The sequence below is a fragment of the Musa acuminata genome, chromosome BXJ1-1, assembly GCF_036884655.1.
Source record: "Musa acuminata AAA Group cultivar baxijiao chromosome BXJ1-1, Cavendish_Baxijiao_AAA, whole genome shotgun sequence".
Lineage (NCBI taxonomy): Eukaryota > Viridiplantae > Streptophyta > Magnoliopsida > Zingiberales > Musaceae > Musa > Musa acuminata.
In genome coordinates this window covers 35,400,278-35,424,947 of record NC_088327.1, presented here as the reverse complement: position 1 = coordinate 35,424,947, position 24,670 = coordinate 35,400,278, and the positions used below count along the sequence as shown (strand labels likewise).

At 37.7% G+C, this 24,670-nt stretch overlaps 1 protein-coding gene across 1 annotated transcript; it reads right to left on the bottom strand.

Moving 5' to 3' along the window:
- Window positions 1-19,996: 19,996 nt before the first annotated feature.
- On the bottom strand, window positions 19,997-23,430 carry LOC103974403 (3-hydroxy-3-methylglutaryl-coenzyme A reductase 3). The gene is made up of 4 exons (XM_009389225.3): window positions 22,395-23,430; window positions 22,020-22,201; window positions 21,211-21,557; window positions 19,997-20,541 (listed from the first exon to the last, which is right to left on the bottom strand). Exons 1-4 carry the CDS (start codon window positions 23,324-23,326, stop codon window positions 20,299-20,301), a joined length of 1,704 nt encoding a protein of 567 aa, XP_009387500.2. The 5' UTR covers window positions 23,327-23,430; the 3' UTR covers window positions 19,997-20,298.
- Between the last annotated feature and the right edge of the window lie 1,240 nt (window positions 23,431-24,670).

Genomic DNA, 24,670 nt, shown 5'->3' with positions numbered 1-24,670 from the left:
TCGGTCGGGGTATTGGCAGGTGCGCATTGCTGAAGGCGATGAAGCGAAGACTACTTGTGTGACCAGGTATAGAGCGTTTGAGTTCTTGGTGATGCCTTTCGGCTTAACCAACTCCGGCCACATTCTGCACTCTCATGAACCAGCTATTCAAGGAGTATTTAGATAAGTTCGTGGTCGTCTACTTGGACGATATCGTTGTCTACAGTCAAACGCTCGAGGAGCACGTTAAACACCTTCGGATAATTTTCAAGGTTCTCAGGGAGAACACTTTGTTTGTGAAAAGGGAGAAATGCTACTTTGCTCAAACTGAGATCTTATTCTTGGGGCATCGAATCGGTGATGGCTCCATTCGGATGGATAAGTCGAAGGTGCAAGCAGTTGCGGAATGGTGAACTCCAAAGAAGGTGCCAGAGTTGAGATCCTTCCTTGGTTTCGTCAATTATTATCGATGCTTCATAGCGGGATATTCGAAGCGGGCAACCCCACTGACGGAGTTGCTGAAGAAGGAGCAGCCTTGGAAGTGGTCTGACAAATGTGAACTAGCATTCCAAGATCTGAAGGCTACTGTTATGGAAGAACCAGTGCTCAAATTACCAGACTATGGGGAGCATTTTGAAGTCCATACAGATGCTTCGGACTTCGCTATTGGGGGAGTACTCATGTAGGAGGGTCATCCGGTGGCCTACGAGAGCCGCAAACTCAACGAGACCGAGCGATGGTATCCAGTGCATGAGAAGGAGATGACAGCAGTGATCCATTGTCTACGCGTTTGGTGACACTATCTCCTTGGATCATGATTTGTGCTGAGGACGGACAACATCGCTCTGAGCTATTTCCAAACTCAGAAGAAGCTCTCCCCAAAGCAGGCGCGTTGGTAGGACTTCCTAGCTGAATTTGATATAACAATGGAGTATAAGCCTGGGAAGGCAAATGTCATGGTCGATGCATTGAGTCGGAAGGTAGAGCGTGTGATTGCCGCACAATTGGAGGGCGGAGGCCAAGCAAGTCAATTGCACTCCAACTTCCTTTCCAGAATCAGGGATGGACTGTATAGTGACCCCCAAGCAGTTATCCTGATGCAGCTCATCAAAGAAGGTAAGGCACGACGATTTTGGGTCCAAGAGGGACTCGTTTACACATAAGGGAATATGGTTTATGTTCCCCAAGTGGATAATTTGAGGCGTGAACTCTTAAAAGAGTGTCACAATTCCCTTTGGGCTGGACACCCAGGCATTCACAAAATGTTGGCTCTCGTGGAGAGGGCTTTCTATTGGCCGAAGATGAGGATTGATGTGGAGGAATATGTTCAAACATGCCTTACTTGCCAACAAGACAAGATGGAACAGCGGAAGCCGGTGGGACTTTTGGAGCCGTTGCCCGTACCAGAAAGGTCGTGGGAGAGCATTTCCTTGGATTTCATATCAAGCTTGCCACTTGTAGGGGGACTCGGATCGATACTCATGGTGGTCGATCGGTTTTCAAAGTATGCAACTTTCATTGCTACTCCCCTACACTGTTCAGCAGAGGAGGCAGCCAAGCTAATGATGAAGGATGTGGTGAAGTATTGGGGAGTCCCGTATAATATCATTAGTGATCGAGATGCTCGGTTCCTGGGACGATTCTGGACCGAGCTATTCAAATTGTTGGGGTCAAAATTATACTTCTCTACAAGCCTCCACCCCTAGACGGATGGCTAGACTGAAAGGATAAACTCGCTCCTGGAGTAATATCTCTGGTACTATGTGAGTGCTAACCAACGAGATTGGGTGAAGCTGTTGGACATTGCCCAATTCTCCTACAACTTGCAGCGGAGCTCTGCATCCAACAATAGCCCCTTCGAGATCATCACAAGACAACAACCGTCGACTCCGCACACCCTAGCAATTGGGTATACTAGGAGTAGTCCATCAGCCTATCATTTCGCAAAGGAGTGGCATCGAAATGCATATATTACGCAGGCTTACTTGGAGAAGGCGGCAAAAAGGATAAAGAAGTGGGCAGACTTGGGAAGGCGACCGCAAGAGTTCAAAGTTGGTGATTTGGTGTTGGTAAAGCTCCAACCGGCATCACTCCAATTCTTTAGGAATAAAGTCCACAAAGGATTGGTGCGCAAGTATGAAGGGCCCTTCCCAATCATCAGCAGGGTAGGCAACATCTCTTACAAGTTGCAGCTGCCGGCGTGGTTCAAAATTCACAATGTTCTTCACGCTAGCAACCTAAAAGCCTACCACTCGGATCCGCAAGATGCTTCCCGAAATGTTCCAACTCGGCTACCTCCCATCACAGCCTCCTACGAGAAGCGAGTTGAAACCATTCTGGCGGACCGCAAGATAAAGCTACCCAACGGAGTTGAGCAGATAGAGTACTTGGTGAAGTGGCGAAAGCTTCCCTGAACTGAAGCCAGTTGGGAGCCTGAAGACGCCCTGCGACATGAAGAAGAAATCATCAACAACTACCAACAAGCGTCGACGAGGGCGTCGATAGTTTAAGTGGGGGAGAATGTCACGAACGGTCGTCGCGCACTCGCAACAACTCTGTTCAACGAACCGTTCGTCGCTCACACCTACATGTACAGCTGCTTGACAGCATGTTTTCTCTTGGTTTTGGGTCATTTTGCTTATAAAAATGTAAGTTCGAACAAGCTGCAGCGTTACAAAGCGACCGCTCACCGAACCGAGCAAAACAGCCCCAAAATAGCCCAAAACAGCTCCGTTTTCGCGTGCCACGGGCTGATTTCTGCAATCTTCCTTCACTCACCAAAACGTCAACCATCTTAGCCCCTTTGAACCCCTCGGGTGGCACAGGGCTGGATGGGGCTTCGGTTATATACCGGGCGTTGAACTCTCTTTCGCAAGTTCGCACGTGGCCTTTACGGGAACTTGTTGTCATGCCCGGGACCAGGTGAGCGGCTATTTATGGCCTTGCAACTATTCGTTCAACCTTCTAAAGCCCTTGTTTTCCCCCCCTCTCTCTTTTCTCTTGTGTACACAAGGTGCTCGCTGAATTGCTTGTAAAGCTTCCCCTTTTCGCAAGACTTTGGGACTTGTCCGTTGCTCGTTCTTTCGAACTAATCAACTTTCTCTTTTACAGGTCCTTCGGGACCTGCGAGAGGTTACAAGTTGGCTGATCCTTGCGGAGCAATATCGCAAGGGCGAAGCGCGACTTAGGCAACGCAAGCTAAGTTCGCGTCTTTGCCGCAAGGGTGACTCGCGACTTAGGCAACACAAGCTAAGTTCGCGCCTTTAGCCACAAGAGTGCCTCACGCCTTAGGCAATTCCAGCTAAGGCCGTGACAATACACTTTCACATAAATCCTTAAGAATTTATGCTTTTCTCCTACCTCTCTAGAAACTATGAAGAGTATCCTCTTTATATACCCTAGGGAGAAACTTGGGAGTTTCTAAAATATCTTGCCTCTACTTCTCTCTTACTAAAATATTGAGACTCAAGATATACTTATAGGAAAAAAAATCTATTTTACTTAAGAGTTTTAATTTAACTAAGATTCTTTCAACTAATTTGAACCTCCTAAAATAATTATCAACCATAATAGTATCGACATTTGTAGTGAGTCCTTCTAACATGAACGTTATTTGCTTATTAAGCAGAAAGATCTTTTGGATAAATGAGTGAAACATTAATAATATGTCAACTTGAGGCTCTGCCAATAGCAACACAAGCAAATAGCCTCAATGGCATACGATCCATGTGAATTAGGATAGCTACAGGTGATCATGAACAGCATCGCTCACGACACAATGTGGCAATCGTTATTAGAATTTAAACTTATTTCTTATTTGGAAACATCATAAACACATTGATTGTATCGAAGGTTGAAATACAATAAGTTTGAACCAAATTAAGGTTTGATTATTAAAATATAAAAAACTATTGAATCTCGGATTTTGATGATGAAATTAATTGTAAATTGTTTGATCTAACCTATATGTTGAGAAAAGTGTGCAGGATTAACTACGATAGCAGTAAGATATAAAGCAGGTGTTGTGTTGGAGATCTCATTGGGAGTTCGAGAGTTTATCGGAAGTCAGGACGTTCGTTGGAAGATATAAAACAGGTGTTGTGGTGGTAGTACCGCCCAGTAATGACGGTGGTACCACCAATACCCCGGAATCCTAGGATATGACATTTTTTGACTCCAATTTTGAAGCTATTGGGGCTTATAAAAACTCCACCCTTTTTTGCTTGAAAGGGCACAAAAGCATTGGCATAATCTTGAATTCTTCAGTCTTAAAAGTGTTGTAAAAGTGAGAAAAGTTCTCCTCCTTCATCTCTTAGCATTATAACCATCCAAGAAAGAGGAGTGAGACTTGTAAGGGTTGTCTCCTAAACCCGAAAAAAAGAGAAAGAGCTGTAAAAGGTGGTTGCCCTTTGCCTATTAAAGGAAGGCCTTTAGTGGACATCGGTGACCTCGACGGAGGAGGAATCCGAAAGTGGATATAGGTCACATTGACCGAACCATTCTAAATTTTAGTTTACTTTTCATTTATGTAATTTACGTTACTGCAAATCTTCTTAATCTTCTCTTGCACTTTTACGAAAGCTTTCAAGTTCAATTTCTCTCCTAAATGGATTGAATCGAAACCATTTTCGTCGGAATCGATTTTAATCGAAATAAAGACTTTTGAAATCATAAAAGTTTTTCGTTGCACTAATTCACCCCCCTCTTAGTGTCGCTCTTGATCCTAACAGTTGGTATCAGAGTAAGATTCACTCTCATTTGGTTTTAAATCCAAGAGAGATGACATTTGCCGGCTACCAAGAGGGTCATTCAATTACACGTTCGCCTATATTCAATGGGACAAATTATATATATTGGAAGACTAGAATGAGGATCTTCCTAATTTCAGTGGATTTTGAATTATGGAATATTATAGAAGAAGACTTTCACTTTAAACATAAAGGCTATGAATGTCTTGTTTTGTGCCTTAGATAAACACGAATTTAATCATGTGTCCATTTGTGAAATGATATTTGATATTTGGCACACACTCGAAGTGACTCATGAAGGCACTAGTAGAGTGAAGGAGTCAACAATTAATCTTTTAGTGTATACTTATGAGTTTTTTTTGAATGAAATCGAATGAGACCATTGGAGACATGTACACCCGATTTACGGATGTCATCAATAGTCTAAATGGACTTGGTAAAAGTTTCTCGGATTTTGAGCTTGTTAATAAAATTTAAAAATACCTTTCAAAGAGTTGAGACCCTAAAGTCACGGTCATTCAAGAGGCCAAAGATTTAAATAATTTTCCTCTCGAAGAACTAATCGGGTCATTGATGACCTATGAGATGACTAGTAATACTCATGAAGAGTTAGAGAACAATCTTCCAAAGAATAGGAAGGATATAGCTCTAAGAACTCAAGAAGACCACTTGAAAGAAAATTCAAGTGATGAGGACTTTGATGAAGACTTGACACTATTAACAAAATGGTTCAAAAATTTATAAAAAGAAATAAATTTAAAAATGATACTAAAAATAAAATTAAACCTAAGAAAGAACAAGTGATATGTTATGAATACAAGAAGTTGGGACATTACAAGAGTGAATGTCCCTAAGCAAAAAAGAGACAACCAAAGAAGAAGAAGGCTCTTAAAGCAACATGGGATGACTCAAGTTCATCCGAAGAAAAGGAGCCAACCAACACCGAGCAAGTTGCTCATTATGCACTAATGGCTATTGGAGATGAGAAACGTTTACCATCATAAGCTAGGAGCAAGAGATGATACATTGATAGTGGATGCTCAAGGCATATGACCGGAGATCCATCTCAATTCTCTAAGGTCACTAGCATAGACGAAGGATATGTCACCTTCGGAGACAACAATAAGGGTAAAATCATTGGCAAAGGAACCATAGGTAATAAGTTCATCTTTTCTATTGAAGATATGTTGTTAGTTGATGATTTAAAGCATAACCTTTTGAGCATTAGTCAATTGTGTGATAAAGGATACATTATTAGATTTGAATCCAATGCTTGCATTATTAAAAAACCATATAAAAATACATCTATGATTGCTCTAAAACAAAACAATATATACACTATCGATATTAATGATCTTTGTAATGAAATGTGTTTTTCAGCTTTGAATGACGATGCCTGGCTTTGACATAGGAGGTTAGGTCATGCAAGTATGAAACTAATCTATCAAATTTCATCTAAAGAACTTGTGAGAGGAATTTCTCACATGAAGTTCGTCAAAGATAATATGTGTGATGCATGTCAACTAAGAAAGCAAATAAAAAGTAGTTTCAAACCAAAGAACCAAATAAGTACCTCTAGGTCATTGCAATTAATCCATATTGACTTATTTGGACCAATTGCTACATCAAGCCTAGGAGGAAGCAAATACACAATTGTCATCGTTGATGATTATAGTAGATACACATTGACTTACTTTTTGACACACAAAAGTGATTGCTTTAGGTATTTCTCTAAGTTTTGTAAACTTGTTCAAAATGAAAAGGGTTTTATTATTTCATCAGTTCGGAGTGATCACGATGGTGAATTTCAAAACCGTGATTTTCAAGAATTTTATGAATCTAATAGATATAACCATAATTTCTCTACTCCAAGAAATCCTCAATAAAATGGAGTAGTAGAAAGAAAAAAATAGAATCTTATAACAAATGGCTAGAACCATGTTAAACGAATATAGCCTACCCAAATATTTTTGGGCCGAAGTTGTAAATACAGCATGCTATGTCATGAATAGAGTTCTAGTAAGACCATTACTCGCCAAAACTCCTTATGAGTTGTGGAACAATAAAAAACCTAATATTTTATATTTTAAAGTTTTTGGGTGCAAATATTTTATCTTGAATGAAAAAGATGCCTTAGAAAAATTTGATGTAAAATCCGATGAATGGATTTTTCTTTGCTATTCTTCTATTTCTAAAGCATTTTGTATCTTTAACAAAAGAACTTCGATTATAGAAGAGTCTATTCATGTTATTTTTAATAAAGTTTCCGAAGTCAAGAAAAATGATTTTGATAATGATGTTAATTTTGATGCTTTGAATTTTAATGAAACCCCTTCTCGCAACTTAGATGCATCTTCTTTTGAAACATTCTTACCCAAGGAATGGAAGTATATAGATGCTCATCCTAAGGAGCTAATTATAGGAGATACATCAAAAGGGGTTCAAACTTGTTCTTCTCTTAAGTATTTTTGTACCAACGTCACTTTTCTCTCCCAAATCGAACCTAAATGCATTAACGAGGCCTTAAAAGATGATTCATGGGTTATCGCAATACAAGAAGAGTTAAATCAATTTGAGAGAAATGAGGTATGGAAGCTTGTTCCTAGGCCAAATGACCATTTAGTTATTAGTACTAAATGGGTCTTTAGAAATAAGCAAGATGAATTTGGTATCGTGGTTCAAAATAAGGCTAGATTAGTAGCCAAGGGTTTCAACCAAGAAGAAGGTATCGATTATGAAGAAACCTTCGCTCCTGTGGCACGATTAGAAGCCATAAGGATGCTCCTTGCCTATGCTAGTAGTAACAATTTTAAGTTATTTCAAATGGATATTAAAAGTACTTTTCTTAATGGCTTTATTTCCGAAGAAGTTTATGTTGAGCAACCTCTTGGATTTGAGAATGATAATCTCCCTAATCATATGTTTAAATTGACTAAAGCTCTCTATGGATTGAAACAAGCCCCAAGGGCTTGGTACGAGAGACTTAGCTCATTTTTTATCGAAAATAATTTCTTTAAAGGCAATGTCGATACTATATTGTTTATCAAAAATTTTAAAAATAATTTTCTTATTGTTCAAATTTATGTTGATGATATTATTTTCGATTCCATGAATAAATCTTTATGTGAATCATTTGCTAAAAGTATGAGTCTTGAATTTGAAATGAGTTTGATGGAAGAATTAACTTTCTTTTTAGGCTTATAAATCAAATAACTAAGTAATGATATTTTTCTTAGTCAAACAAAATATGCTTTAGATTTACTAAAAAAGTTTAATATGGATAGCTCAAAGGCTATCAATACTCCTATGAGTACCTCCACTAAGTTAGACATTGATGAAAGTGGAGAAAGCTTTGATCAAAAATCTTATAGGGGTATGATAGGAAGTTTACTATACCTCATCGCAACTAGACCGGATATCATATTTAGTATAGGACTTGTACTAGGTTTCAATCTAATCCTAAGATATCTCATCTTAAAGCAGTTAAGAGAATTCTTAGATATCTTAAAGGTACCACTAATCTAGGATTATGGTATCCAAAATCTAAGAACTTTGAACTAATTGCTTATGCTGATGCGGATTTTGCTGGATATAGATTAGATAGAAAAAGTACATTCGGAACATGTCAATTTTTAGGACACGCACTTGTTTCTTGGTCTTCCAAGAAACAAAACTCGGTTGCACTATCTACAACCGAAGCTGAGTACATTGCAGCTAGTGCATGTTGTGTACAAGTTGTGTAGATGAAAAATACTTTAGAGGATTATAAGATTCATCTTAAAAACATTCTCATAAAATGTGACAACACAAGTACAATATGTTTAACAAAAAATCTTATTCAACACTCTAGATCTAAATATATTGATATTAGGCATCACTTTATACTAGATCATATTAATAATCATGATGCAATCTTAGAGTTTATTGATATGAAATATCAATTAGTCGATATTTTTACAAAGCCTTAAGTGAAGAACAATTTGATTTTATTAGAAGAGAATTAAGAATGTTAATTTATCCGAATGCATAAATTTATTTAATTTTATTTTTGGACTTTCTTGATTCTTTAGATCACTCACTTAAATCATGATCTTATAGTATGCGCAATAAGCCATATACATTTTCCCATACGAGTTTTATATGATGGTTGAGTACGAATCTTCTCCTCTTATGATGCAAATTTTATATGATGATATAAATAAGGTTGTGTGCTTCACGACAATAAAATGCTTACTTAAATGTTATAACTCTTACTTTGATGTCAAAACTCTGAAAATTTTATGATGTGATCTCTTTATCATATAAATGATGCATTATCGGATTCTTAATATTATGAACTTTTGAATGCTACAATGCAATAATAATGATATTTCATGCAAAGAGTGATGAAAGGCTATACCGAAATATTTTATTATGCATAAAGTAATTGTGCATTTAAATATCTTGATGTTTGATACATGGAAGTCATTAACAAATGCATCTCTCACGGATTTCACTCTTATGAATTTTTAATGAGAAATGGATTTGATGTAATGCTCTTCTCACTATGAAGTTTTATTTGTGAATTTCTCCTTCATATGATACTCCTCTCCCATAAATTCTTCCTTATTCTTCTCATGAAAAATGAAGGAATTCCAATGGATATCTTAATCCTTGAAAGATAAATTTTCATGTGTGATAATTATTTGCAAGATTGAGGATTTAATTTCATATAGATATCTCGATCCTTTTCATGAATTCCTTCTCTTTGTTAAAATGAAAGCATATTTTAACGAAAACTTATTTATCATTTTTGACTTGATTTAAATCACCTTACCTTCTTTCCTCTTCTTCATGCAAAATATGATGACAATGGGGGAGAAGTTGATGGAATCTATCGCTTTAATGTTGGTAACATTTAATGATGAGAACTTTTGAGTGTGAAACTTGCTTGAATTTTTTTTACCACACTTGCATTATTGAATTGTTCTCCTTTTTGTTGATGACAAAGGGGGAGAAATAATTCCAAAATATAATAAATTGATGACAAATGTATGCAATGTATTACATCATATATACTTGAAATGTTTGCTTGATAAATTTCTTTCATTATGATAAGATATCTAAAGCTTAACTTGCTATTTTACAATTGATATCCTGCCATAAAATGATGAATTGCTATCTTTGTCATCTTTCATATTTGAAATATCATACTTGAAAATGGATGTCATGCCTTGACATCATTTTGAAAAATACTTGGCATCGTATTTTGAGAATGTTAGATCATGATAGGAATCGTATTTTGAGAATGTTAGATCATGATAGGAATCGTATTTTGAGAATGTTAGATCATGATAGGAATCGTATTTTGAAAAATACTTGGCATCGTATTTTGAGAATGTTAGATCATCGTATTTTGACAGCATGTTGATAAGTTTAATGAACTTATCTTATCAATTTGTTTCTTGAATTCAAAGGCCTTAAATTTAAGAATATCTTTTCTCCAGTATGGCATATAGATAGGGAGAGTTAAGGTTAACTCCGTCATCAATTAATTATCATCATCAAAAAGGAGGAGATTGTTGAATCTCAAATTTTGTTGATAAAGTCAATTGAAAATTGTTTGATCTAATCTATATATTAAGAAAATTATGAGGATTAACTACAATAGCAGTAAGACATAAAGTAGATGTTGTGCCGAAGTCAAGATTGAGATATCATTGGGAGTTCGAGAGTTCATCGGAAGTCCGAACGTTCGTCGGAAGTTCTGCCGGAACCAACCAAGAAGTACAGGAGCTTGCCAAAGAAGCTCATCAGAACTTGCTAAGAAGATCATCGTAAAGTCCAAGAGCTTGCTAGGAGTCCGCCAGAGCATTGCGGAGTGTTCGTCGGATGTTCGTCAAAAGCTCGTAGGAAGAGCAATTGACGCACCGAAACAATAAGTTCTATAATTATGCCTTATTTATCGTAGTTAGAGCATAAATTAAGTTAGGATTAGGAGGTAATCCCATTAACTTAATTAGAGGCCAACTTGGCCTTTAATAGGACTGAATTGGCCGAATTGATCAGCCAGTTCAGCCCTTGAAAACATGGCCGATGGTGGCACCGCTTAGTAAGTCGTGCCCTAGGTTATCTGGACGGTGGTACCACCCAGACTAGGCGGTGGTACCGGCTGCAGTGAATGCTACCAGCGGTGGTACCACCCAGTGTCAGATCAGCAGCAGTAGTACTGCCCAATAATGGCGGTAGTACCGCTAGTACCCCGGAATCCGGGGATATGACACTTTTTTGCTCCAATTTTGAAGCCATTGGGGCCTATAAAAACCCCACCATTTTTTGCATAAAAGGGCACGGAAGCATTGGCATAATCTTGAATTCTTGAGTCTTAAAAGTGTCGTAAAAGTGAGAAGAATTCTCCTCCTTCATCTCTTAGCCTTGTAACCATCCAAGAAAGAGGAGTGAGACTTGTAAGAGTTGTCTCCTAAACTAGACAAAAGGAGAAAGAGTTGTAAAAGGTAGTTGGCCTTCGCATATTAAAGGAAGGCCTTTAATGGATGCCGATGACCTTGACGGAGGAGGAATCCGAAAGTAGATGTAGGTCACATTGTCCGAACCACTCTAAATTCTGGTTTGCTTTTCATTCATGTAATTTACATTACTGCAAATCTTCTTAATCTTCTCTTGCACTTTTACGAAAGCTTTCAAGTTCAATTTCTCTCCGAAACGGATTGAATCGAAATCATTTTCGTCAGAATCAGTTTTAATTGAAACAAAGATTTTTGAAATCGGAAAAGTTTTCCGCTACACTAATTCACCCCCTCTCTTAGTGTCGCTCTTGATCCTAACAAAAAACATCTTACATAAAAGATATTTTTATTAGATATGATATATTTGATGTATTAAACAGTAGAAAGTTTCCCTTGTCCCTGTTTATCTTTTTGTCTTAAGCTTCATCTTTCTAATTGTACTTTTCAATGTTTAGTTTCTGAGCAAGAGTAAATCATAGCCTTCTCCTCTTGCATCTTTCAATAATAAATTTTTAATCTCAACCTCACTCAACATATTGAGGAGTTTAGGAAGAGTCACTTAAAGTTTGTTCATGTTAAAATTCATAATGAATTACAAAAAGAAATCTAGGAGGGACTGAAGCATGAGGTCCACACACAAGTTATCCTCTAGGACCATTCCTAGACCCGTGACCTTCTTTATCCATTCAATCACATTAAGGATATGGTTTTGAACCGATATCCCCTTAGTCATCTTGGCATAAAAGAGACTATTAGATATCTCATATCACTGAGTCCTTCCCTGTTTCTCAAACAATTTATGAAGTTGTAAAAGAATAGATCTGATATCCATCTTTTCATGCTACCTTTATAACTCGAGAGTCATGGAGCCTAACATATAATACTGAGCAAGAGTGGAGTCGTCTATATACTTCATGTAGTGAGTGATCTCATCCTCACTTGCCCCTTCCTTGGGCATGGGCATCACTGTGTCAAGAACATACATGATTTTATCTATTGTGAGAACGATTCTCAAGTTACGAAGTCAATCTATATAATTTGGACTAGTGAGGCGGTTGACATCAAGTTTGCCACGTAATGGATTTGAAAGCGATATTTTCTAAAAAATAAATATGCAGTATAAAAGTAAATAACATGTAGATTTTAGATTTTATAAAAATAATTAGGATATGATCTTTTATCTTAATATACTTATACTATTTTCTTGTAAAATACTTAACTCCCTATGATATGTAAATCGAAGATTCCTGACGGATCTTTAGTAGGGATTGGAATCCAATCAGTATCTTAGTATGACCTTGAGGGACTCGACCAATCATACTAAGTCCAAAAAGTATATAACTCTTGTCAGTAACAACTCCTTGTGATTCTTGTCTCGTTCGAACTCCAAACCATCATGGCCTTGAGGGACTCGACCAACCATGATGTTTGATTAAGTCAACACTATCATTACAAGATGAGTCTAATTTAATTATATACCCTCAAGAGATTTGACCAAACATACCATGTCCTTAGGCTACCGATGACATCTTTATGTCGTAGGCAAGATCTCAAATGTCAATATATATAAGTCTCGAGAGACTCCACCAACTCAACCTATGTCGAGAAATGATATTTGCCTATAATGATGGAAGGCCACGTGGGTCAATCTTATTGCCTCACGTTTACCGATTTAATATTAATTTAGAGGGGTTTTTTAATTTAGTCTCATAGTTAAATATTATGTATCACACATATATATTTAAATCATATATAAAAAAATAATATATATATATATATATGTACATATATGTATATATATATATATATGTACATATATGTACATATATGTATACATATATGTACATATATGTATACATATATGTACATATATGTATACATATATGTATACATATATGTATATATATATATATACATATACATATACATATATGTATATATGTATATGTATATGTATATATATATATACATATACATATACATATACATATATATATAAATATATGTATATATATACAAATACATATACATATATATATATACATATACATATATATGCACATATACATACATATACATATATATATATATACATATACATATATATATACATATAAATGTATACACATATACATACATATATATATATATATATATATATATATATATATATATATATATATATATATATATGTATATGTGTATACATTTATATGTATATTTATACATATATCCATGTATATATGTATATATATGTGTGTATATATATTTATATATATAAGTAATCACACAATATAATCATAGACCACAGCCTAATATTATTAGGCTCGAGCCAAAATACTTGATCACTCACAAAAGAGTCTATGTGTGCATTGGTGTATTTCTATACCTTATGATCATTCATCTCATCTTCATTGGTTCTATCGACATCTCAACGCATCTCCATATGTAGTGATCATTCATCTCGGCTTCGTGGGTCCTGTTAGCACCTCTACGCTCCCGCCACGTCATTCTAGTGTATTTACAACATAAATACAAGGACATATGCCCAATAATAATAATCACATAAATGAGAAAATAAAGAAATCTTACAAGCCCCATTAATAATAATCACATACACATCATTACACTATCCATGATCATCCGTTCACATCATATGTATACATTACATAGGACTACTAGATAATAATTAATTATATTATTTAATTAATTATGTAGTTTAACTTTTCAACTATTAAAACTCTAGCAAGGTATCCCTTGCAGTCAGGAGTCCCTAGCCACATGGCTACTTTGGTAGGCTAGGAATTCCTAGTCACTAAGGTTGCCCTTACAACTAGGATTCTCTAGCTGTAGGGCAACCTTGGGCGACCAAGAAAATTGGCCACCTTGTTGCCCCTTGAAACCAAGAGTCCTTGGTCTCAAGGTTACCACAAGCAGTTAGGAAACCCTAGTCACTGGGGTTTCCCTTGCAGTTAGGACTCTTGGCTACAGGGGAGGTGCTCTACCAGATCGAGAGCAGCAAATTGTGCTCTTGGCCAAGGCTGCATGCAACCTTTGGCCAAATTGTGGGGCAGCAACATTTGCTACCCCTTTTTCTTCGGTTTGCATTAGAGAACCTGAGGACAGCATATTGATTTACTAAACCTTTTAGCCATAAGAATAGGTGTTGTCTAGAACTTCAATCGATAATAAAAATGTAGCAAGTTATGCAAAAATAATTCTACGTGATTCATCAACACACACAGTTTATAACCATTGAACCTAGCTCTAATACTACTATTAGGAAACTTGGGAAGGCATTACATGCATAGTGGAAAATAGAATAGAAAAACTAGTTTTTCAAAAGAATAATATAAGAATGTCATGCGACGATTGAGAGTGAAAAATTCAACAAACCAAAAAATCGCATAAGATTCGTGAGATGTTCTCACCTATGAGAGATCGTATATCTCCGAAAATATAGATCCAAGTTTGTGGATAAATGATGTCAGATGTCCTCTCTAGTGGTGATCCACACAATAGATAATGCGATGATGCACCTCTTTTTATAGCATAAATCATTGTAGCTTTCACACACCACCTCACAACAATAAACAAAGAAGGGGTTGACCTCTTATTTGTTGTTCTCACGCACCACCAAGGGGATGTCGGTTGAGGAGGAGAGAGAGGGAGGAGAATAGGAGGAGGCAACCAAAAAGGATCTAGTCTTTGACCCTTTGGCCCCTCTCCTATTTATAGAGGTCCTTATCAACTTAACCCTAATGGATCCTATCCTAATGTGTATTAGATCTCTATCCAATTACCCTAGAATATTGGATACTGGATCTTCATCCAATTGTCTTTGGCTTAATATAAATTGGATCTCTATCTAATTATCCACTTTAAGATCTTATTAGGTCACACTCAACGGATCCAATAAAACAAAAGGTTATTTGGACATCACATATTCAAACCTCTATTCGTCACTTCATCCACCATATGTTTATGACCCTCTAAGCTCAATACCGAGCTGGCTATAAGTTGCACCTATCAGAACTCCTTCTAATTAAATGAATTATCATCTTATGATAATTTACTCAACTCATTGACTATATATATACTAGACCACTATGCCATAATCCTCAAACGATATAGGGGGATCTAATTGATTTGACATATTACCCTCGGTTAGTATATATTTATAGTCCCTCATATATCTAATATCTCAGAGACCGTATATCAAGTATTGTGTTGTTAGGCTCATATGGAATCTACTTGAGTCTCACTCTAATTGGATTCTCCTAGAGAACTCCTTCTCTCTCAATTCGAATGACCATGGCTAAGGATTTTCTTGAGCAAAAATACATGGGACAGTCCTCTCATAATATCGAGAGTGGATGATCCTCTATTGACACTCAATTGCCCTCATAAGATTGAGAACTTCCATACCTATAAGTTTGGTATCAAAGAGTGGAGTACTTATACAAAGCATCGTTGGTGTCTCAAGTATGAGGACAAAGCACATAACTGAGACCACGAAATCGTTATCTAATGATGATATATTATTAACCATCTAATATTCCGTGAGCGGATCATTTAGTGAATTCATTCTCCAATGAGCACCTGCACTGTATCTCTAGTGTCCCCACACAAGTAATTATGAAACTAGCTATCTCCATCATATGGATAGGTATGCAGTACACCGGTCCATCTGGTTATCTCAATGTCCTTCTCGAGTAATCTATGATCGAGAATATTTAGGATCTGTGTTTATAGGCGAATTGGTCTCATTATCATAATATTATCATGATCCAATTCCTATTGCATAGATCTAAGGACATCACAATATATTTATCATCCAATATAAAATATAAAAAATATAATAATAATAATAATAATAATAATAATAATAATAATAAAGACTATGTAATATTTTACACGTATTATCACTTACGTGATTGGCTTACAGAACACCTATAACTAGCATATACCACCATAAGCTCTCCATCCGAACCTATTGAGCCCATAAACATCATATAAGCTCAAAAATCTCATTATTAGTGTAAATCCATATATGAAGAATATGACACCTTACTTCAAAATGTCATATGGATCCTTGTTTCTTCTAACCTCACACAAAATATCATTATGTGTAAGTGAATTTTTTGAATTAAGAAAAACCCAAATGAATCTATTGGTAAACAAATAGCATGTCTAATAGCTAAAAGATTTCACCAATAACTATAAGTTGATTTCATAGAAACCTTCAGCCCCATCGTTAAGTTAATGATAATTTAACTCATCTTAAGGCAATCAGATAAGATTGACGGATATAACAAATATTAATAATATTTTTTTATAAGGGATTTTAACTAAAGATTTTTTTATGTTGGCTTCGTTCATCCTCAGCATCCCAACCATATATGCAAACTTTGAAAAGCTATCTATGTACTTCACCAAGCTCCAGTAGCATACTATATCAAACTTGGCTCGTTTCTAATGTCAACCAATTTTGTTAGCTTCAAATCTAATACCTTTTTATTCTTATGACAACAAAAGTGATATACCAAATACTTACTAGTTTATATGGATGATATTATAATAATAAATAATAATTCCTTGGAGATTAGATTAATTTTTAAATAATTAGTAGATTAATTCTTCCTTAAAGATCTAAGATTTTTAAGTTACGTTTTTGGGGTGAAGGCAACATTTACTTTTTTTTTTTTATCTTTTCCTCTCTTAAAAAAATATATTTAATATCTATTATCAAAGATAAATATACAGAACATAAAGAAGCTCTTCTTCACTCTCCTTTACTAAGTCACTCATACTAAAGCCCTATTATGGATCTCACACAATATCAATAAATATTTGATTCCCTAAAGTACTTATCTCTTTCTCATCTAAATATTTTATTTGCAGTCAATAAATTATCATAGTTCACCCTTTACTACTCATTAGAGAATACTAAAAGAGACTCTCAAATATAGATTACTTTGTAAATACTCATCCTTTCACCTTCATACTTTCATTAATGTTGATTGGGCAGGTAATACTAATTATGAAACATCCATATTAGCTTATATTATTTTTCTTGGAGCAAACCTGATCAATTGAAGTTCTAAGAAACAAAATACAATCACAAGATCTACTATTAAATTAGAGTATCAAACCATCGCCACTACTACTATATAATTCAATTATCTAACTAACTTGCTTCATAAATTTGGCGTCACCTCTTAATTCACTCTAATAATTTATTATGTTAATGTCGATACAACATATCTATGCTTGAATTTGATATTTTACTCTCGTATAAAATATATTATAATTAATTTCTACTTCGTTAGAGATCAAATTGTCAAGCACTAACTATATGCATCCCACGTACATACCATTGACCAACTAGCTAACTTTCTCATAAAGTCACTTACTCACGAGCACTTTAATTATTTTAAGATAGGTATCTACGATGAAAACTCGACCTTGCGAGGTACGATATACGATTATAATTAAAGATTAATATAGAAATAAATATTATTGAGGATCAATTAACATATTCATGTGCATGATTAGAGGACAATCAATCCTTCTTCATAAATACATCATATTTCATATGAATGAAATTATTTTTTATAGTAAAATTTTCACTTTTCACCAATGAAATAATCCAATTGTGTGCTTGGTTCTACTGCGCCTAAGCCATGAGAGATTAGTAGCTTCAGTTGTCCATTGAACGCCAACATAAATAAATATTTATGAAATATGCATGTGGCTATTTTTGCTAAAACAAAACTTAAAAAAAATAAGATTTTTCGGTTTATTGGATGCCGTTTGATTGAGATCAAAATATGTAAACGTGTGGAGAGAAGTGAGAAGACCGTACGACGAGGTGCTATGTAAACGGTGGGTTGGAATGCTGAGCCATCAGTGGGCTGCACCCAATGGACCATTGAGCCCAATAGAGACGTTAGAATAAACGCATCGAATCCATCAGAAACTGGCAACGAAAAAGATGCATTTGCTCGTCCATTCTGTACTTAGGATTTGCTTCCCTGTACATGATATGCATGAAATGCATGAAATTTCTCTTTCAAATAGCAAAGCAAATGAATAGGAAAAGTGATGCGGTCGTCATTCTCGACGCAAGATCTCCAGGGATAAAATTAGACTGTATACAAACATGAGAGTAATTGTTTTTTGAACATTAGTCCGAAGCCTGATAGGCAGAAGAATTATGCTGATGAGTGCAGACTACAGTCTCGAATGTCAATTGGCTAGCACAACAAAAATCGATTGTCGTGAATGGTGTGAGGTCATCATGTCCAGACAAACACAAATGTTACATCTCACTCGTACATCACCAACCCATCCATGCTTGAGCTTCATCAGCGAAATCAGTACGCCGTTTACACTATTTGGAAGTCGAAATGTTGACGAAGAATCAACATATCAAATCCCCCGACCAAACGCATAGGAGCGACAAAAGGGTTGGATCTCACGTGTCGGGGTATCGGCATTCGCATTTGGGCTGGAGTTGCACGTGGTGGTCACATGGCGTTCCCCCACCAATGTAGCGGAAAGAGGCCAAAGCCGTGCGGTTTGAGCCGTCCTCGCTCGCATCACTTTTATAGATCGTGGATGGACCAAATAACCCCGCAACGTGTCTCCGTCCAAAAGATCGGTGTGGTAAAAATTCTTTTTAACAGTAGGATTTTGTTATTCTTTAAATTTTATATGAAAGAGATATTGAGGAAAAGCATATTAATGTATTGATTTTAGGATTCGATTTTAAATTAACTCAGGATAGTTTATTCTTTTTTATTTTCAGTCTTATAATTTTAATTTTAATTTTTTTTATCAGTTTTGAACTATTATGATATTTTTCATTTGGCTCTATTTTTTAATAAGTATTCTTATTGATATATTGATAACACTATAAATGTTATTGAAAAATATTATAAGTGGCATCTTTGATTAACGTAAGTTATTACGATATCATATTTTAATTGAGTTTAGAAGTCCATTTGAATCGTTTATAGTATTTTTCAAATAGGGTTTACGGTGTTTTTATTATTATGGTCAGATTACTATAATAAATTAATTTTTTATTTATATTTGGATGATTTTTTTTAACTATTATAAATACCAATTTGAATCCTAATATGAAATATGAAATAATTTTTAGTGTATTTTGATTTTATTTTACTTATAATATTTTATAGTATTTTTATTGTACTAATCAAAACGCTATAACAAATCAAAGATACTGGAACAGATCAACTAGTGAAAAATAATAAGTACCTATTTTTATGAGCAATTTGAATATTTTTCGAATAAGGGATCCCCGTTTGAAAAAAATAAAATCAAAAAGGAAATATTATTTTAAAAAAATCCAAACCAAAAATATATTTTAAAAAATCGTTCTTTTACTGTTTATAATATAAATAATTTTAAAAAGTATTATTTTATTATTAGTTGTGATCGGAGTTTTATATTATTTCAAAATGTAAAATGAGCGCATCTACACATCCTTCAACTCGTCTCTTTGGTTCCTCCTCTCTTAATTTTCCACTTTCGTTGGTCTCTTAATTTACACATCCTTCGGCTCGACACACCATGTGCAAGCTTGTTGCAAATGCCAAAGTCACCGAGCATGTGGATGACAGACATGGCAGCACCGGCACATCAATCAATAGAGAACCTTCACCACGCAACCAGTCATGAGTCGATCAACAGGTGTATTTTCGAGGATTATTCCCACAGACTGCAAGCATGACAGAAACAATGGTAGCAATGAACATTAGGCGAAGAAGCGAAGACAGAGAGCCATGATGCTTTGCCACAACTACTACCACATGGGACGTAGCTGGAGCTGCCCTGCCTCCTGTCACGCATTTGAACAAACACAAAACATACATCACCGAAAAGAAGAAGAAACAACAGTTGTTCTACTGCAAGTCCACTCACAGGCTCCCTGGCTCTTCGTTAACCTCCCATCCCCTCCCCTCCCCTCCCCTCCTCTTCTGTCACGAGGTTTTGTCGCCCACCCAAAGAGATCTGAGGCCTGGATGTCTGGCGTCTCATGGAACACGTTTGGAGAGGTCTTTGCCGGATCTGTTGTATTTCATGTGACTCTTCACGAGCTGGCCCGCAGCGAGAGCCGACATCAGGGACAGCTCCCCAGCTAGGACAGCACCGGCTACGATGGTGGCCAGAAGCCTTGCATTGGCCCCGGGCGATTCCATGCTCGCACCTTTCACGCCAAGCAGGTCCAGACAGGCTGCCTGAGAGGCCAGCTGAGTCCCGCCACCCACCGTGCCCACCTGTAATGTTGGCACAAGAAAACAACAGCTCAAGTATTGTTTGATTTCCCTATGTTTGGTCACAAAAGCTCCATTTGGCTAGAATAGTGAGGAAGGCTGCCGCAAGCATGAGTAGAACAGACCAAATAAATACTACCCCTATATACACGTAATACATATATCATGTAGAACAAGTTATAGACAGTCGCTCATACTATGCCATACATGTATCAGTACAACTACATGTGATCCCCTTTGTTTCTATCTACGAATGCAAATATATATACATGTGCATTATATTTTAGGGTAGAGCACACTTGTGATACGGAACCAATCGTATAAAACTCAGACCACGGAGGCAAAGACGAAGATTCCCGTACTAAAAGCACAATAGGGATGAACCATAATAAATCAATTCAATTCAATCAATCAATATTGTGGTCACCAAGAAGATGCCTGGAGTAAATTTAATGAAACATGGATAGCACCAACTAAATGACCTACGAAAAATTAAGTGCAAAAACATCTCATTATAAACCTCAAAAGTAAGTATATGCATCACAACCTCTTAGGCACATGACAAACTAGAAATAGACAACGAGATGTTCAATGTATGGATCAAGATCAGCAATAAATACACAGCAAAAATAATCATAAAATGATCAAATGGAAAGAAGACATGAGAATTACCTCGATGGACGGCATAGTAACAGAGACATGGAGATCCTTTCCATCATTTGTTGCTTCCATCATGGTGATGCAGTGGGAGCTCTCCACATTCTGAGCAGGATCTTGGCCCGTGGCAATGAAGACTGCGGAGACAATGTTGCTGGCATGAGCGTTGAATCCTCCGAGAGCTCCAGCAACTGCAGATCCGGCAAGATTCTTAATCATGTTGAGTTCTACCAATGCCGGTACATTCGTCTTGAGAACCTTCTTGACCACCTCCTCCTTTATGATCGCCTCACAAACCACAGATTTGCCTCGTCCTTCAATCCAATTCACAGCAGCTGGCTTCTTGTCGGCACAGAAATTACCTAAACATGCCGAAAAGAAAGATAAATGCTTATCGGATATAAACCCTATCCGTGCTAATTACAAAAGGCAAAATTTGTTTGATTCAATTCAAAACATCTGAATGATGAGTTGGAATCCCCCAAATCTCAAGGTCAACATGGACAGGTCACTCAATGATTCCAACAGCTGCTGTCTTGCATCCCCACATGGATACACCACCAGATCAACTAGAGCAAAGATCACTTTCGGCACATGGCAGACTCATCGAAGAAGGTAACCATGGATGCACAAGCAAATAATCGACTGAGAAAGTTTCAAGGTAGGATCGATAAAAGAAACCCTGGTGATCACCAAGCTTTTCTTCAAACATATAATGGACAAAACTGTAAGCGTCTACGGGTGTCGTATTCTAAGTGAAACATGCTAATATACTGAGATGAGACTGAAAGATAAGATGGTCCGGACGGGAGGACGACGCTCACCAGAGATACTGATCACGTCCATGTCTGGGAAGTCACTCTGCAGATAGTCCAAGACGTTCTGGACACCCTTGGAGACCATGTTCATCCCCATGGCATCTCCTGTGCTGCAACTGAATCTCATGTAGAGATTCCTCCCGGCCAGTGCACAATGGACATCCTGGAGCCTGGCAAACCTGCTCGATCTGTGGAAATTTGTGGAAAAATAGTAAGGATGAGGAATAAAGTGGAACATTTCTTTCAGTATCAGAAAAACATGGATTAAAACTGCTATCATTGAAAGGTAGGGAGGTACAGACGATGGTTTTTCCAGTTCCCGTGACCAAGAAACACGATAATAAGGTTTGCGTTGCGTTAAAGGGGCAAAAGAAGGAGTACTTGTTGAACATCAGGGAGATGGTCTCGAAGTTGTTGGGTTCCTCCATATAGGCCTTGAGCTCCGCTGCACGCCTCGCCGACGGCAACCTCAGGGCAGGCGCTCTGGTCATGCCGTCCCTAAGCACCACGCTGGAGGCCCCTCCGGACTCCATGATGGCCTTACAGCCCCTGTTGGTGCTCGCCACCAGGCAACCCTCGGTGGTCGCCATGGGCACGTAGTACTGCCTTCCATCGAGAAGCAGCGGCCCCGCGATCCCCACCGGCAGCTGCACGTACCCTACCGGCAGCTCGCAGCACTGCCCGAGAATGGAGGCGTAGTCGAAGCCGTCCAACGGCAGTCCCTCCATGGCCCTCCCCGTGGTCCGCCTCAGCGCCTCCCGCCGGATCCCGGCGGCTCTCCGGCAGTCTCCCAGCTTCGACTCCAGGACGTAGGAGGGGGTCTTTCCGGCGACGACGGAGGCGATGATCTCCTCGTCGTCGGCGGTGACCTCGGGCAGCTTCTCGGCGGAATCGGTGGAGCCGAGAAGGGAGCAGAGCTTGGGGGCGGGAGCCGAAGCCGGGGTGGGAGCGGGGGCGGCGGGGGAGAGGATGAAGTCGTCCTCCTCGTCGTTGGAGGAGACAATGGATTGGACGAAGGCGATGCCGAAGAAGCTGATGAGGTAAATGAGGGAGGCGACCAGGCCGACGATGGCAGTTATCTCGGCGAGGTCGACGACGTGGAGAGGGGAGGAGAGGCGGACCTTCTCTCGCCACCGCCGCATGAGGAAGACGAGGGAGGCAGCGAAAAGTGCGGAGAAGAGGAGGTTGGTGTGGCGGATCGGGAGGGGGAGGGCATCCGATGCCTGCACCTGGTTCGTGGGCGCCGGTTTGGCGTGCCGACGAGCCCGGGCGGCGGCGGCGGAGCTCGGAGGCAGCCTTCGGCGGACGTCCATCTCGATGGCAGAGACGGTGGTGGTGGTGGTGGTGGTGGTGGAGGAGGAGGAGGAGGAGGAGGGAGCTCCGATGGGGAACTGTGTGAGCAGCGAAAGTTTTGGAAGCAGAAAGGAGGTGTGGGTTTATTTATAGCGATCAGATGGTCACAAATTTCCCCCAAATCCACGTTCTTCGACGACCATCGGATTCGCTCCTCAGATAAATTAATAATTAGATTGGCACATTTGGATCGGTAGGTTCGGATAGAAATCGAAATCGAAATCGAAATCAAGATCGAAGTCTAGTAGACCAGATTGAACTCCACCCAGATCACCCAATTCCGAACTGGATTGGGCTCGTAATCAATGAGACGACTCCGACGTGACGGATAGAAAGGATATACCCCAAACATACCTAATCAGATAGAGCAAATCGAAGGCGGAAAAGAATGGTAATGAATGATGCAGGGGAGACATCTCACTTCGACTCTCGATTAGCTGCCAATATTTGCTGTTATCTCATATCTTAAATGCATGCACTACGTGTTTGTCAACCGATGCATGCACTATGTTTATTAGTCCATCACGTTTCGGCATAAATGCTTGATGTATCCGTCACCGTTCGGTAGCGTATCTCAAGGAAGATATCCTCCTCGACGCAAGGAAACGAGTGATTGGAACTGGTCGGCATCCAAGTCGAAAGTGTCGTTCGCTCCCTGTCTGCCTCTCCATTACGTGAACGTGATGGGCAACAATTATGGCGCCATGCTGAGCGTAGTCATCTCCCCATCGACGACTTTGAAGCTGTAGCCGTCAAAATGATGAATACCTTCAAATCAAAATTAAAACAAAAAAAAAACAAAAGAAATCTCAAACAAATCCAATAGAAAATACTCTTTATGCAAGTCTCTAGATTCTTTGGATAATTCAACTTGCCAAGGATGATCCATGTGTCGTATAACATATGATATTTTTTTCAACTGTACCAAGAAGAAAAAAAAAAAAAAAGTACAATGTATACATGATATTTATCTAATTAGTTTGATACAATATTTATTTATACATGTTGAAAAAGAATATTTTTTTTAACTAAATAACGAGATTTTTTCGTGTAATTAAAAAAACTTGACTATTATTATCTTAATTTTCGAGGAAAACTATACTCTCATTCAGCACATGAATTTGGGTATAGTCATTTTATTCAACACTCTCTAAATAAATGCAGGACCCATGTTTGAATATTCAATTATAATTATAATATTAGTTTAAGAGTTTTAATTAAGATATTAAGTGCTAAGAGTTATTATTTTAGTTAAAGTCAAGATCTTGGATCACTTTACAAATAAGGGACTAAAGTAATGCATT

What these genes read in the sequence shown, in the direction of transcription:
- LOC103974403 (XM_009389225.3), bottom strand. Translation starts at nt 23,326, where the DNA reads ATGGACGTCCGCCGAAGGCTGCCTCCGAGCTCCGCCGCCGCCGCCCGG. An exon ending in GGACGTGATCAGTATCTCTG is followed by an intron (nt 21,558 to 22,019) that starts GTGAGCGTCGTC and finishes CGGCATGTTTAG; the next exon opens with GTAATTTCTGTGCCGACAAG. An exon ending in TTACTATGCCGTCCATCGAG is followed by an intron (nt 20,542 to 21,210) that starts GTAATTCTCATG and finishes CCAACATTACAG; the next exon opens with GTGGGCACGGTGGGTGGCGG.